Source organism: Myotis davidii, unplaced genomic scaffold (genome assembly GCF_000327345.1).
Source record: "Myotis davidii unplaced genomic scaffold, ASM32734v1 scaffold81, whole genome shotgun sequence".
Lineage (NCBI taxonomy): Eukaryota > Metazoa > Chordata > Mammalia > Chiroptera > Vespertilionidae > Myotis > Myotis davidii.
In genome coordinates this window covers 1,561,440-1,577,837 of record NW_006291554.1, presented here as the reverse complement: position 1 = coordinate 1,577,837, position 16,398 = coordinate 1,561,440, and the positions used below count along the sequence as shown (strand labels likewise).

Below are 16,398 nucleotides of genomic sequence, written 5' to 3'. Positions count from 1 at the left end.
AAAATCGCATAACAGCCGAGCATACACCCAGCAGCGCTGCTGATGCCTGAACGGTATGTGGAATGAAGTGGGCGGGCATCGGGAGGCCACTATGGCACGGGGCAAGCACTATGGGCAGTCTATCTGAAGTGTACCTGGCGTATAAGACGACCCCCCACTTGGAGGCATATTTTTCAGGGCCAAAAAATCGTCTTATACGCCGGCAAATACGGTAACTTTATTGTTATCTCTTTAAATCAGAGATATTCTTAGATTATTACCCTCATTTTCCAGTTGGTTGAAATACAGCTCAGAGACTGATCACTGTTTAAGGTGTTCAATTAGTAAATGGCAGAGCTCCAATTCAAAAGCCCAAACAGCCCTGGCCGGAGTGGCTCAGTTAAATGTGTGTCATTATCCTGTGCAATGAAAAGTTCTTAGTTCAATGGCCGGTTTTTCAGGTTGTGGGGTCAATCCCCAATAGATAGGGGGCATGCAGGAGGCAGCTGATCAATAGTTTCACTCTCACATAGATGTTCCTCTCTCCCTCTCCCTTCCATTCTCTCTAAAAATCAATAAAAACATCTTTGAAAAAACAAATAAAAGAGCAAAATCTATTAAAAAAAAAAAAGCCCAAACAGCCCATAATGGTTCTATATGTGATGTTATTTTTTTTAATTTCTTTATATTTTATAAGAAGATTAATCTCAGTTATAATAAAAATTTTTTTGCAAAGATCATCTAGAAAGAATATTAACACATCAAAATCCAGATTTAATTCAAAACAACAGTAATTAAAATGTGGTGGCACGATAAACATTTTACTATGTAAGTTTAATAGGCACTCATCTCAACATTAAAACATTCGAATTATCTAGTCCATTAAATATATTATTTTTTTAATTATGTTTTATTGATTTTTTACAGAGAGGAAGGGAGAGGGATAGAGAGTTAGAAACATCGATGAAAGAGAAACATCGATCAGCTGCCTCCTGCACACCCCCTACTGGGGATATGCCTGCAACCAAGGTACATGCCCTTGGCCGGAATTGAACCTGGGACCCTTGAGTCCGCAGGCTGACGCTCTATCCACTGAGCCAAACTGATTAGGGCTAAATATACGTATTATTAAAAAGCTGGAAGTTTACGTCAATTATACCTCAATTTAAAAAACAAGTGAAAATGAAACTTAGAAACAAGCCCTTTTCCCTCATGTCAAAACAAGTTAGTTGCTATATGAGAATTGTTGAAGTAAAATGCTCAATTAAATGGTCAATGTCAAACCCTAAAACAAATAAACACTAAAAGATATGAAAATAGGTTAAGCATGAATGTGTATCTATACTTTACCTAGTTAGTTCTTTGAATTCTTCATACTCTTGCTTTGAATTATTCAGTTCTGTCTGCATTTGCAGGAGTTGTGCTTTTAGCTTCTCAGAGTTTGCTAATGAACATGGCTCTTTTGCAACTTTAGGAGAGAATCCTTGCTGACCTGATAAGAAGGAAACAACTTGGTTTTTGAAAGACAAAAATAGTAGAATACATTTTCTAAGTTCTCTGCCATGTATCCATTTTGAAGCACAAGGAGGAAAAAATGAAAAATGGGTTGGAAGGTGGACCCTAAAATACAAGAGCCTATAACTCAACAGGAAACATAAGAAACAACACAGGGTGGCAAAGAGTATTAGAAGTTTTTTTGAGAAGCTGAGAAGCTACAGGATGCGATGGGGCAGCTTTAAGACAACACATCGCGAGCAGAGCCAGCATGACTGAAGCACAACATACAATACACAATGCTGGAGGGAGGACCGTCGCTGGCGAGTCTGGCAGGAATTGGTACTAGCAGCTAATGTTAACAGTCAATGAATTTTAGGAAAGGAAACAAACAGCAAAGGCAGCAAGTTGAAAGAACTTGGTATCACCAACCAGAAAGAAAAGTTTAATTTCCAGGGATTCCTTAGAAGACTGGATATATTGACGAGTCCCACTGGGTTTCAGTGGTGAAATATCATGTAACAGTTCTCTAGACAGTGGTGTCTGTTTTGAAGATGGTGGGGTCCAGAAATTACCATTATTATCTTTCAAGAGTACTAAGTCACAGTATGACTGAGGTCAAAATAGCCAAAAAAATACAGAGCATTATAGAGAGAAGTAGTTGAAATAATATAGAAAACCAGATTTTTAACTTTGCATCTAAAATCTTAGTCTCTCCATACCCAAATACTGAGAATTTTATTCTTTTATGAAGTCATTAACAAAACAAAAGAAGTCTTGGAAAGGACATTTTGGAAAAAAAGCAAACATGCTTCTTTATGAGTGCAGAATTAATACAATCAAAACGTTCTCAATTTCAACCTAAACAGAAACAAAGACTGAGATAGGGTATGATAAAAGACAATAAAAATATTCACTTTATAAATGGAGCAACCTTCCTACAAAATTCCAGAGTATGAGTACCAATAGCTGCCAAGCCTGTAAGTTAGATTTAGTGCTAAATAAAGCACCATCACAAAAGTAGAAGTAAACTTGTGGAACTAGCCCAGCCAGGATGGCTCAGCGGTTGAGTGTTGACCCATGAACCAATAGGTTACCGGTTTGATTCCTGGTCAGGACACATGCCCAGGTAGCGGGCTTGATCCCCAGTGGGCAGTGTGCAGGAGGCAGCCGATCAATGTTTCTCTCTCATCGTCGATGCTTCTAAATTTGCCTAAGAATAAGAGGAATCCTAATCCTCAATGTCCTGGTTTGTTATTCTTTTTTTTTTTTCTGATTTGTTATTCTTAGTCTGACTACCATTCAGATTATAAACTGGGTAAATAAATCATGATGACAATATCTACTGTGATGTGAATTAAATGCAATAGTGTAAGTAGACATTAAAAAAATTATATTCAGTCCTGACCGGTGGCTCGATAGATTCTACCTCATATCAATTTCTCTCTCTTTCTCTTCCTCTCTCTCTAAAAATCAATAAAAACATATCCTCGGGTGAGGATTTAAAAAAATAAAATAAAAATACGTAAACTTGTGGGAATAACATATAACTAACAGAGTGCACACTAGCAAGCATGACCAGAAACCACGACATCAAGACAAAAACTCTGTGATGAGTCTGATCACGCCTACATCTCTCACCATACAGACTGTAATCAGGTGGGTAAACATTTCAATTCTATACTAATTCATGTTGTGCTTAAACATCTGTCATTTCAAATACTTAAAACAGGAAAGTTCTATTTCATAAAAATTAAATGTAATATCCAATCAATCGTTTATAGACAAAACAAAGATATCTATTGCCCTGGCTGGGTAGCTCAGTTGGTTAGAGCATTGTCCCCATATGCCAGTGATGGTGAACCTTTTGAGCTTGGTGTGTCAGCATTTTGAAAAATCCTAACTTAACTCTGGTGCCATGTCACATATAGAAATTTTTTGATATTTGCAACCATAGTAAAACAAAGACTTATATTTTTGATAATTATTTTACATATTTAAATGCCATTTAACAAAGAAAAATCAACCAAAAAAATGAGTTCGCGTGTCACCTCTGACACGCGTGTCATAGGTTTGCCATCACTGCCATAGGCCAAAGTTGTGGATTTGATACCTGGTCAGGGCACATACAAGAATCGACCAATCAATGCATAAAAAAGCAGAACAACAAAATGATGTTTATCTCCCCCTCTCTCCCTAATCAATCAATAAATTAAGAAAACAAAGATATATAATGGGTAGTTCCTTGCTACATCTACTAGCCTACATTATTTACTACTCTGATTTTTGAGAAAAAAGGATAGAACATGACTTTTGATTTAAAATAAAAGAAAAAGTATATATAAGAAATTAGCATACCAGGTCCAAAGGCAATATAAAAGGCCTTTAAAATAGCCACCCGCTCCAACAAGGCACGTATACAACCATCACTTCTTACTTTTGTCGTTTTTCTCTGTGCCAGATACTTGAAGGAAAGCTTTCTCTAGCTTTGCAATGGTCTGTGCATCCACCTCTTGGGCTCTTTTCACAGACTCTGATGATCTCAGTCTTCTGTTCTCCTCCCTGAGGGAGTGATTTTCCATAGCATATTTGGCAACTCTGGGGTGGTGCTCTATCTGTATGACACAGAAGGATTCCAGACTTAGTCCTAGCTGGTTTGGCTCAGTGGATAGAGAGTCAGCCTGCGAACTGAGGGGTCCCGGGTTTGATTCTGGTCAAGGGCAAATGCCCAGGTTGTGGGCTCGGTCCCCAGTGGGTGGCATGGGAGAGGCAGCCAATCAATGATTCTCTCATCATTGATATTTCTCTCTCTCCCTCCTTCTCTGAAATCAATTAAAAAAAATATATATATATATAAATAAAGAATTACAGACTTCTTTATATGTACAAACATGTCCTTGATGAACAAGTCTTTCTGAAAACCTGTTAGAAAACATTATGAACTGCTGGTGGTAGCCTGCTGCGACTACCATGGAAAGCAATGTGGCACTTGTGATCTCAGAGTGAATATGTGCACGTCTTACAACTGTGTTCTAGGTTTAGGTCTGCACTCTTGAAATTTTCACCTCGGGCCCTAGGGACTAAGCATAGGGTGTACATTGCAGCAAACTTTTCATGCAAAGGAGGCTAATTATATTAATTACACAAACCAAAGAATAAGGAAACTGCTGACCAGGACTGAGTGACCTCCAAGATACACTATGTGAAAAAGGGAAGGTGCAGAAAAGTGTGTATGGTAAGCTGCATTTTTCACAAAAAAAGAAAAAAAGTAAAAATATCCGTATTAGTTTGAATATGCATAAAACCTCTGGAAAGATACATAAAGCTGAAAACCAATTATCTTTGATTTTTTAAGATGTGCCTGTATTAATTACCCATCCTTCCCAGGCAAAAGGAAAACCAAAAACAAAAGAAACTTTAAAGGCTGAACTGTAGAGACTACTGCTTCAGATAACCACCAGTGCACACTGGGGCGAACCTGACCTGACCTGCTGGGTCAAGAGCTTTTCCCTTCAGTTTTATTATTTTAGAAAATGGGGGACAAAGGGGTCGGAGATTGTGCAATCATACTGCCAGGTTAATTCATTTAGAACAACTCCACTGTGTTACAAGAATGTGGTGACAAATTTTTATTTGCCTTGGACTTCTTTTACATTTAGAAATACTGCAAAGGTCATGACTCACTTGTTCTCGCAGAGTCTGAATCTCATCCCTTAATTCTGACAGCAAACGGTCCTGCTCCTCGGGCAGAAAACTTCCCCGCCCTTCCTTCTGGAGCTTCTCCAGGCGCATTATTTGATCCTCTCGGAACTTCACAATCATCTTATTAGATTGAATAAATTTCTCTTTTTTGAGGGTGAGGTCTTCTAACTGGGTAACTTTTTCTACCAGAAACTTAAGAAATTCATAATTTGGTTAAACATGAAAAGTAATTCACCTTCCCTACATTTTCACAAACTAAGAAACAAACATTAAATTCCCATTTAATCTCAAAGGCAAAATTAGATTTTTCACAGCCTTTCTTTTTTTATTTCCTGTCGGCATTTACTCCATTCAGAAAGGCACCAACCACATAGTAAAGCCTGAAGTATCTGCATCCCCCCTGCCCCTTTATACAAATTCAGTTTCCTACCTTCTTCTCCTGTTCAGACTTCTTAAAGAACAGCATTGCCTCTTTGAAATACTTCATATAATCAGTCTCATCTTTCTCTGTAGTTGACCCAGTGAAAATGGGAAAGGGGAAACATGTTTATCTTTCACATTTTATGACCAAGAGATGAGCTAAAACGGCCTTTGCCTGCCTGCTCTCAATTAATCTCAAAGAATCAAACTATTATCAACAGATCGCGGATTTTAAATTAACCCAGTCCACATATTAGCTATTCTTTGAAGAAAAGCCTCTCTCACTCAATTTAGTAAACATATATAGATAACATATATCAAAATGAAATTTATTAGTGTCTTTTTAGCAGTTTTAATATTCAAAATTATTACTTCTACTCCCCCTTCCCACATATCTCACAGAACTCAGTACCTATGGAACTGGTCTCTGGTTACAGACAAAGTACCATGGTCCTATGTAGGTGAAGTAAACAGACCCTTGGGGGAAAGTTTGGGAAGCCTGATTGTGTTGTGCCCGTCACTGGGGGGGTTCCAACACTAATGTCCACACATGATCTTCCTTCCTCAGGATGAAGAACACTGCCCATCTTACCTCTGGTCAGAAAGCTTTCTGGTAGTATCTGCCCTACAGTGAGCTGGGCCAGCTGTTCTTTGAGCCTCTTCACTTCAGCTTGGAGCTGGCTCACATTGCCTTGGGTGTCCTCATTTACCACTGCCTGTTCAAAAATGTTTTGAAAGCATTAAAAGAACATTTTGTGGCCCTGGTCAGGTAGCTCAGTTGGTTAGAGTGTTTTCCCAATACACCAAGGTTGCCGGTTTGATGCTCCATCAGGGCACATGTAAGAATCAACCAATGAAAGCATAAATAAGAAACAAATCAATGTTTCTCTCTCCCCCTCTAAAATCAACCTGCAAACAGCCATCAGCCCCTCACCCAGGCTGGCCAGGCACCCCAGTGGGGACCCCCAACCAAGATGGCGGCCAGCAGCCACAGAGCTGAAGCGAGTAGGAGGCTTGGTTTCTCCAGTGATGGAGGAAGCCAAGCTTCCCGGCCGGCTCTGAGCTCCACTCAAAGCAACAAAGTTTCAATTATAGAAGGTAAATAAACCCCAGGCCTAAGCTGCAGTCGGACGTCCTTAGCGCTGCTGAGGAGGCGGGAGAGAGCAGGAGCCAGCTCTGAGCTCCACTGAGACCTGGGACGGACCGTCCTGCCCCATAGAGAAGAGCCAACTCTGTGATGGCTGTCACCGTCCCTCTGTCATGGCACGCTATAGGGTGTGATGACTGCAGGGCTGGCCTGAGCACCATCAGCTTGGCAGAAACCACCCTCGCCAAAGGAATCCAATCCTGTATTTCCTAACAGTTCCTCCTAAAAAGAAGGATTAGTGTTACAGCTCCATTTCCGTTTTACTACCATACTTAATGCTCTTTTAAAGAAATAAATCTTTAAGAAATTTTCTTAAAGAAAATGTCTTAGAGACCACATCTAAGAAGTTGAAAAAGCCTATAGGGTGATGACATGAATCAATAGTTGAGTACCAACCACATAAAAGGGATCCAATTGTGAAATACCCAATTCTCCAGTGAGGGAAAAGCCCCAGGGAAAAGATCTGACTAGCTCACCCTTAAACCATTCCCAAATATGCCAGCCACTGCTCTGCAGCGACTTACCATTGAGAGTGACTACTGTAAGGTTCCTGGTTTTGTTATTTCCTGTGTTAAGAAGCCATTCTTAGTTGCTTCTGATTCTTAAGGCCAGCTCATTATAAGGCACTCCTGTATATTCTGACATCATTGTTACATCAGTGACCTCATAATTCTAATTACTCCTGTGGTTCTCTACTCTCTTAAAACTTCTAGTAAGTCCCAAGAGGTTCTAGGGTCAGGAAGCTCTAATGGTTTTTTCTCCTCATATTACAGATACCCTACAAGGGGGTCATAATCCAATAAAATGAATGAATGAATGACTACACTCTCCTGACTTATCCAGCGAAAGAGGCAACATTCTTACAATGGTAAGATACTCAGGGAGTCTTCTTTGGAAATAAGAACGATCAATTTCTCCTTTGAAAGACAGAAGAAATTAATCTTCCAACTTCAGGCACTACAATTCTTTCCTTTGGGACCAAAGAGGCCTCCCACCTCTCCAACTGAGCGGGGAAGGTCTTTTGACCTTTTGGTCTTTTGACAGTCTGCACCAGGACTGGGGCCACATGCAGTCTGCTGCCTGTTGTGGAAAGTTGTAGTGGAGCACAGCCAGGCCCATGTGCTGACATACTATCTATGGCTGCTTTCTCTAACCAAGGCAGAGGTCAGCAGTTGGGACAGAGACCACACAGTCCCAGAAGGCTAAATGTTTACCACCTGGTCCTTTACAGGAGTTTCTGACCACTGGTGTACCTGAATATGAAGGGAGCTTCTTGTATAAAAGAAAAAATGGAGAATCCTTGCAGTTATAGGCAAAATGAAAAACAATGTGTGTCAACATCATCAAATTATTTTCAGGGTGAATCCCTATCCCCACCCACCAACACACACAGCTCTGCTAGTAGAGTTTAGGTACATAAATTCAGTCTCCAATCCTAATGACAAAGGTAAAACATTGCCTTCCCTTAATAAAAAACTAGGCAAACAATAACAACCATAAGACCCAATCTAGGTCTCAAGTTACATGAGCAGTACAGAAGGCTAGGAAAGATGAAGTAGAAATCTTGCTTAGAGTTAAGCTTTCACGGCGACATAAAAAGCTACAAAGGTGAGATACTGCAAGCATAAGTATTTTTCTAATTTACCTCATTGTACTCAGCATTTTACCTTATTTTTAATCAGCTTGGCCCTTTGAGCAAAATTCAGCGTTGACAGGGTTTCCCCAAAACACCTGGATCCAGGATGGACGTTTGCGATGATGGCTGTCTTGGCATTACCTCCCAGGGAATCCTGTTTAATGATATGAATGTGCACATTTTTAGGGGAGAAACAATAAGACTTTTTTAAGCAAAGAAATGTACACTCTTACCAAGGCTGAGAAAATATCCAACTATCAGCCATAGTGGGCATAGCCAAAAGAAGCGCCCAGGAGCCCAGTGATGTACCTTACCCGGAGTAAGAAGGTGAGCTTGGAATCTCTGTAGCAAATGTGCCTCTGTTTTCCATTTCCCACATCCACAAGGGCTGTAATCACTTGGCCCAGGCAGCTCAATGATCGGTTTATGTTACCGGCTTCCTAAGGCACCAGGGAAAAGGACAAAAGTTTAGGTGCACTAGTTTCTTTTTAGTATTTTGAATTAAAATATACCAGCAGGGTGACAATTTTGAATGGAAAGGCAAGTCAGGAACATTAAGGATAACTTAACTTTTCAGCAAAAAGATGTCCTCAACTATCCGCTAACCTTTTCCTATTTGACACACACAGCGATTTTAGGATTCAAACACAAAAATCATGTGAAGGAAAAACAATCAATGCCACCTTATCACTGTAATGATTTTAAATTAATCTATAGGGCAGGCTAAATACTTGGCCTAGACCTAGGTCCTGAACCCCTGAATTATGAACAGTATAGTTCCTCTTTCTCCTTATGAACTTGGCAGTTCCGGAACACTTTTATAGATCAGGCTTTCTGCACGAAATCACTCAAAATTTTTCTCAGTGTTTGGAGAGCTGAGAGTAAAGTTGGCCAGGTACTCATCCTCAACGATCTATGCTACCTTAAACCGCCAACCCAACCCATCCATTGACCTATGCTGAAATGCCAAATCACTCTGTGTCCACAATAACCTTTAAGATGTCCCCCAGTGTGGCATGTATTCCTGTTCCTTTCTCCCTGTCCAGTTCCAGACCTGTCTGAGAACACAACTCATGAACTACTTCTTTCCCATGCTTCCTCTAAGCAGTCCATGTCACACCCTGCTTCCCCTGACCCCTGCGGCCACTTGTACTATATAATCCCTCCTGGATGAATTCAAATACCCTTGCTGCTGACAAACCCGTCCCACGTATGTTTACTGTCCTGCAACAAAAATGTCTATATCTTTAACAACTTCTTATTCCTTTGTAGTCCTCACAACACTTAGCTGGGTATTGATATCTATAAGAATTCACACACAAGTTCAATTGAAGACCATAATTCCATTCTTACCTTCAACCTCATCCCTTCTGCATGGGTGTCTCTTTGCCTTTCAGATCCTGCTAAATCCACCATATTGAGTAGGGAGGTTCGTATATTTACTGTCTCACTGCTTTTCTCCATTGACTCTATTGTAATCGTGAAGACTGCATGAGACCTCGAGGATTCTCTATTCATTGATGTCGAGGCCACACGCCTGTTTCTCCATCCTCCAGACAACACCTGGGCAAACGGAAACAGATCATCACAACTTCCAAATGGTCACTAACATCAATAGAAAAACAATAAAAAGTAGTGAGAAAAAATACTGGTCCATCAAGGAATATACGCACGGTATTTTCCTTTTTGTACCCTGTTATGGAAAGAGAACAAATGGAATCAGAGGCACAGGATCTAGAACTGGTTTTGCCAATCTCTATTTGCATTAACAAATCACAAAATCCTTCTGAAGCCTTCCTTTCCCTAGACTATGAGAAAGCTAGACAAGATGAACCTCAAATTGACCTTCATGCCCCGTTTTGTCAGCTCATTGGGTCCACCAAGTACTTGTTCTCTCTTCCTATTCCCTATGGCAAGGAGGACATGAAGGTTCAGTCTGAGACTCTGGAATCAGATGAACATGAGGTCAATCCTTGGTTCTATTACTCACTAGTTGTGTGGTGTGGGGCCAGTCCAACCTTCTCACAGCTCAATGCCCTATTTGTAAAATGGGATTATGGGTCTTACCCCATAAGGCAGAACAGCTCAATCTGTAATGTGCATACTAATCACTTGGGGATCTTGTTAAGACTCAGATTCTGATTTCATAGGTGTGAGGTAGAGCCTTAGATTCTTGTAACAAGCTCCCAGGTGATACTCACAGTCTGAGAACTATATTTTGAGTAGTAAGGTTATAATATGTACAGCTGATTTAGAGAGCAGAGATCCCAGTAGCTCCTCAAAGGAGCAACTCCCAGGAGGAACCACTAAAGGAATACAGACTCTATGAAATGTCCCCGGGCCATCCAGTATGGTTTCAGGAGTGCCTGGTTAGAATGAATAGCACCAAAATAGTGCAAAATCAAAAGTCGCAAAGTTCTATTTTAACTAAGGGGAGTATAAAACACTGTCATATTCTGTTTTCTTTTCCTCTCATGAACATTCTGTTATGCCTCTTCAAAATATTTCTAGTAGCTCAATTCTTGCTTTTGTTGAGATCAAGGCGCATTTCACAGCATGCTATGGTATCCAAGGATCACAAAGTTCAAGGCCGGATACCTGATAGGCTCCAGCCGCGGAGGTCACCACCTGCTCCACCGCACCAACAACAAAGACGCCCTTCTTGATGTGCTCCCTTAAGTACAGTCCAGCCGATGCAGAGTCCAGTAGGTCATAGATCTGCTCATTATAGATTTCAATAAAGGAACACTTACAAAGGAAACTCTTCCCAGCTCCAGCCTGTAAAGAGAAGGCTGGTTTAGATATATTATTTTTATGCATTCATCCCTATCTTTCTTGAGCATTCATCTTTCACTTGCTTCACAAGTGTAAACTTTCTACAATCTTATCCTTTACATCATAAAAGGTACCTAAGAGTCAGCTTTAAAAAACCTAGGTAACTAGTTTCAACATATCACTATATTTTACAGAGCATTGCTGTGGTCCCAAGAGCCCTTCCAGAGGAGCTGAGAATCAAGACAGGGAGATGGGAATTGAGCAGGCCAGTTGGGCAATTTCATTTTTAAAAAAATATATTTTTATTGATTTCAGAGAGGGAGGGAGAGGGAGAGAAAGATAGAAACATCAATGATGAGATAGAATCATTGACTGGCTGCCTCCTGCATGCCCCACACCGAGGCATGTGACCTTAGCTGGAATTGAACCCGGAACCCTTCAGTCCGCAGGCCAACACTCTACTCACTGAGCCAAACTGGCTAGGGCGGCAATTTCATTTTTATCTGTCTTATATATTGGGCTTCCTCACAAAGTTTTATTTGAAACAAGTGTTATATACTTTAAAAGACAAAAAAATATTTTAAAAGCCTCTCTATAGAAATTTCAACCACCGAAATGCACGGCACTAAACATGTTGCTGACATGCAATGTGTGTGTCTAACTGCAGTGGCTAGGAACAGTTTCCGCAAAGAAATAAATGGCAAAGCAATGTTACATATCAGCCTCCTTAAAACATAGAATACCAATGCTGTTAAGCCTGGAAATCACCAAGCTAAAGAACACATCATGAGAATGGCCCAACCTGGGAGCCAATGGAAGAGGGAAGCCCACATCCAACAAAGTATAAACTTTTGACCAGTTTGGCTCAGTGGATAGAGCGTCAGCCTGCAGACTGAAGGGTCCCAGGTTCGATTCCGGTCAAGGGCATGTACCTTGTTTGCAGGCACATCCCCAGTGGGGAGTTGTGCAGGAAGCAGCTGAATAGTTTCTCTCTCATCGATGTTTCTAACTCCTATCCCTCTCCTTCTCCCTTCCTCTCTGTAAAAAAATGAATAAAATATATTTTAAAACTTTTGAAAACTCAGAGTCCTTAATTTTATCTTAAGAATCAACAGTTTTTAATACCACACTACCTGTACAAATTGTGAAATACAGCCACCTCCATGTATCATGACTAGAAGCTAACTTCTCAAAATAGAATTGCTTTATTATTACAGTGTTTTACCTTATCTTTTTCACGATCAATTAAGGAAAACAAATATTCAAAACTTCGTGGGATTACTCCTCTCAGGTTATGAGAAAAATTATCAGATTCAGATGGTCCTAAAAAATGGAAAAATACATAGCTGTTCATTGTATGCTGTTAACATTGGGGAAAGAGGGAGATGTGAGTGGATATGTAAATAGCAGGACTTTACAGAATACTAATTCAAGCTGTAGCTATACTAGTATATACCGGAGAAAAAAACGTAGCTAGAAAAGATCTAGAAGTTTTGATAAATACTAGTTTATATGCCTTAGGGACCAAAAGAACTAACAAAAGGCTGGTATATGCAAGAAAGATACAGAAAAAACTTTTAATAGTATCATCTTGGTGTGCTACAACTGGAATATTTGACAGTCCTTGTAAAGTGTACCTTACAAATACATATCATAGAAGCAGAAAAATGCAAACAAATGAACAAAGAGGACAAATAATATTAGAGTGTGCAGGTAACGTTATAACATTTTCCTGTGAAATAACATAAAGATATTCAGCATACTTTTAAATATATATGTATATATGTGTGTGCGTTTGTGTGTATTTATTGATTTTAGAGGAAGGGAAAGAAAAAATAAATTTTTATTGGTTTCAGAGAGGAAGTGGGAGAGAGAGAGATAGAAACATCAGTGATGAAAGAGAATCATCTATCAGCTGCCTTCTGCACACCCCACACTGGGGACTGCTTGAAACGATGCTGAAATAAGCCAGACATAAAAGAGTGCATACAGTAAAGTTTCATTTGTAAAAGTTCCAAAACAAGCAAAACTAATGATGACAGAAGTCTGAGTAATAGCGTACATATTTTAGGGGATGGGGTGGGGATAGTTGCTGACTAGGAATATGGATCTAGGTAGTGGTTATACAGGTATAAAAATATGGAAAGTCATTAAACCCAATTTAAAGATGGTTTATAAGCACCTACTTGTGGTAGGCATTGAGCTGGGAATAGAGCCATAAACATTGACTTTGCTTTCATGGGAACACCAATCTGACAGAAGCCTGGGAAATAACCTTAATTTTATGAGGTCAACACCATGTATGTATAGAGATTATGCTTTCCCAAAAATGTACTAGGTGCTTCCATCACAGAAGGAGTAGACTAAGCCAGCAAATGTTAATCATTAATGTACTTACCCATCATAGTAAACGTTTTCCCTGAGCCAGTCTGTCCACTGTAAAAGGAATGTTAGACATTATTTTACACATGAAATTTAGAAGACCGCCTTCCTATTAAAGTAGTATATGAATTTTCCCATAAAGAGCTGATTTTCTTTCTTATTTTGAATTACATTAGGTAAATGTGAATGACCCATTTTCTTCCTCCTCTATTTTACCACTAAGAGCTAACCACTGTTGTCTGGTAATTGCTTCTGGCTTATATAAAGCAGCCATCAGAGCTTTCATGTAGTTTTTATTTTCAAAATTGGAATGAAGTTCTAAAGGCTGCTCTGCAACCTGTTCCTCCCGCCTAAATTTTACTCAGATATTTCCCTGAATCAGTAGAGATCTACTTCATGTTTTTCAGCTGTATAACATTAGTATTCTTCAATGTATCACAACTTATTTAACCAGAACAAACTGGACTTATATTTCCAATTTTTGCTGTTTTAAATAATGCAGCAATTCCTTTCCTAAATTCTTCCTTTAAGATACTGAAATGTTTCATTTAAAAATAAAGCAATTTTGCCTGGCTGGCATGGCTCAGTGGTTGAGAGTCAAGCTTTGAACCAGGAAGCCACAGTTCAATTTTGTTGAGGCACATGCCCAGATTGCAGACTCAATCCCCAGTGTGAGATGTGCAGGAGGCAGCCGATCAAAGATTCTCTCTCGCCCTAACCAGTTTGGCTCAGTGGATAGAGCGTCGGCCTGCGGACTGAAGGGTCCATGTTCGATTCCGGTCAAGGGCATGTACCTTGGTTGCGGTCACATCCCTAGTAGGGGGTGTGCAGGAGGCAGCTGATTGATGTTTCTCTCATCGATGTTTTCACTCTCTATCCCTCTCCCTTCCTCTCTGTAAAAAAAATCAATAAAATATATTTTTAAAAAGTGACAAAGACGGAAAGGTTTGTGCCTATCATGGGCAATGTCAACACACACCATCCAGAGGGAACATCCTCCTTCCATATTGTTTCCCATTCCTTTCAAATTCTACTTCATTCGTCTCTGCGGAGCTGTACAGATAGCAATCATTATGAGAGTCATTTCCATGTGAGGGCCATTTTCTCTCATTTTCTGCTCTTGCTGGGACTTTGCCTATGTTGTGATTATTTTTCCTGGTTGCTACTTCTTCCATTGCAAAAACAATTTTTATGTTCTTTTAATTCTTCCTTTCCCTATAGTGAGACAATTACTGTAAAAGATTGGCTTCATTCAGTACCTGACCCAGACTGGGACTAGAAAGAGAACGTCTCGAGTCTCCTTACTTCCGAAACCTGGCTGTTAGCTGTCTCCAGCTCAGTGACACTTACAATTATTCCAGAAAAATTACACTTGCATTTCATTTTTGTTTTAATCACTTTCTCCCTCCTGTCTCCAATCTTTTCTCAGTCCTTCAAGACATCTTATTTTTTGAGACACCTAAACACATTTTAATAAGAAGAAAAAGCCAAATCCAGGTTACATATTGTATGATTCCATTTATATGACATTCTACAAAGCCAAAGGTATAGGAATGGCAAAAATATTAGTACCTGGATGTGAGAAGGGAGAGTGGCTGACTACAGAAGGGACAAGGAATGAGAACTGTTCTCCTCAGTACTGGGTGTAAATACATGACTGTCTGCATTCGTCAAAACACTGTCAACTAACTGTACACGACAAAGAGTGAATTTGAAAGTATGCAAACTCAATGAACAAGCAAAACACATCAACCAGATAGATGTCTCTCCCCCCAGTCTCCCTTCCTCTCTGAAGTCAATAAAAATATATTTTTAAAAAATACAAGAATCTATACATAACCTTTATACTCAGTAAATTTTTCACAGAGATACAGGCTAACAATTCTGAAACTGCTTTCCATGTGTACTGGGGTTGATCAAATCAATAAATGGATGAAAGAAGGTGGGAGCCAGGTTTCTCACTGTCAGCAAGGGCAGTTACAGATAAACAAGAGAGAACAGAATGAGTCCTGTGGATTCACTGGATTCTAGAATGAACCCATGTGAATTCTAAACCCTGGATTAGTGTCAGAGACATCAGTATGAACTACTGTTTAGCTTAATATAGATGCAAATGGATAGGTAAAGAAACAACTATAGATATGTCTGTATATACATGACTTAGTATATATATTACCTAGTTCTGTCTGAGAAGGCCTAGAGGCAATGATATTCCAGTAGCAACAAACACACCTAGTGCCAGATCTTAGTTCCTAAATACCACTCTCCAGGAAAAGGAATCAGGGCACATTGGCGAAATGGCTGATCCTAGGCCTAGGACAGGAAAAATACAAGATGAGCCAAGAGCCTCTTGTAGCACCAGAAAGTAGGCAAGTGCTAAAAAACCCAAAAGGATGTGACACCTCAATGAGACATAGAAACCAACCTCAAATAGTTCCAATGGCCAAGCTAGAATATGAGCAAAAAGATAAATAAAATGTAGTGCTGAATTATAACTCAAACTATAAATATTCATACGTCCATACCATATATATAAATAAATGGGGGAGAAAAGACGAATCTTCCTTACATAATCGCAAATACAGTAAGTCCTCACCTAATGTTGTCAAAAGATTCGATGACTTTAAGTCAGTGGTTGGCAAACTCATTAGTCAACAGAGCCAAATGTCAACAGTACGATGACTGAAATTTCTTTTGAGAGCCAAATCTTTTAAACTTAAACTATATAGGTAGGTACATTGTTATTAACTTGATTAGGGTACTCCTAAGCTGGTCTTTGCTAAAAACGTCCTCAATCTGATTGAGGTACATTCGCTGAGGTCAACCCCTTCCAACTCTCCCATCCACTCTCGTCTTGTACACT

At 39.7% G+C, this 16,398-nt stretch overlaps 1 protein-coding gene across 3 annotated transcripts in view; it reads right to left on the bottom strand.

Annotated features, from left to right (window-relative positions):
• The window catches only part of KIF15 (kinesin family member 15), a 66,730-nt gene that overhangs the window by 27,037 nt on the left and 23,295 nt on the right, over positions 1–16,398 (bottom strand). For 2 of the 3 annotated variants that reach the window (XM_015564849.1, XM_006765085.2), the window contains 11 exons: positions 13,552–13,589; positions 12,379–12,476; positions 10,977–11,156; positions 9,732–9,941; positions 8,693–8,818; positions 8,410–8,532; positions 6,188–6,311; positions 5,606–5,682; positions 5,158–5,367; positions 3,911–4,088; positions 1,330–1,471 (listed from right to left, as the gene is read on the bottom strand). In XM_015564849.1, the coding sequence (XP_015420335.1) occupies positions 1,330–1,471; positions 3,911–4,088; positions 5,158–5,367; positions 5,606–5,682; positions 6,188–6,311; positions 8,410–8,532; positions 8,693–8,818; positions 9,732–9,941; positions 10,977–11,156; positions 12,379–12,476; positions 13,552–13,589 (1,506 nt within the window). Of the gene's footprint in view, positions 1–1,329; positions 1,472–3,910; positions 4,089–5,157; positions 5,368–5,605; positions 5,683–6,187; positions 6,312–8,409; positions 8,533–8,692; positions 8,819–9,731; positions 9,942–10,976; positions 11,157–12,378; positions 12,477–13,551; positions 13,590–15,711; positions 15,849–16,398 lie in introns of all 3 variants that reach the window. The other variant, XM_006765087.2, reaches the window with a different exon arrangement.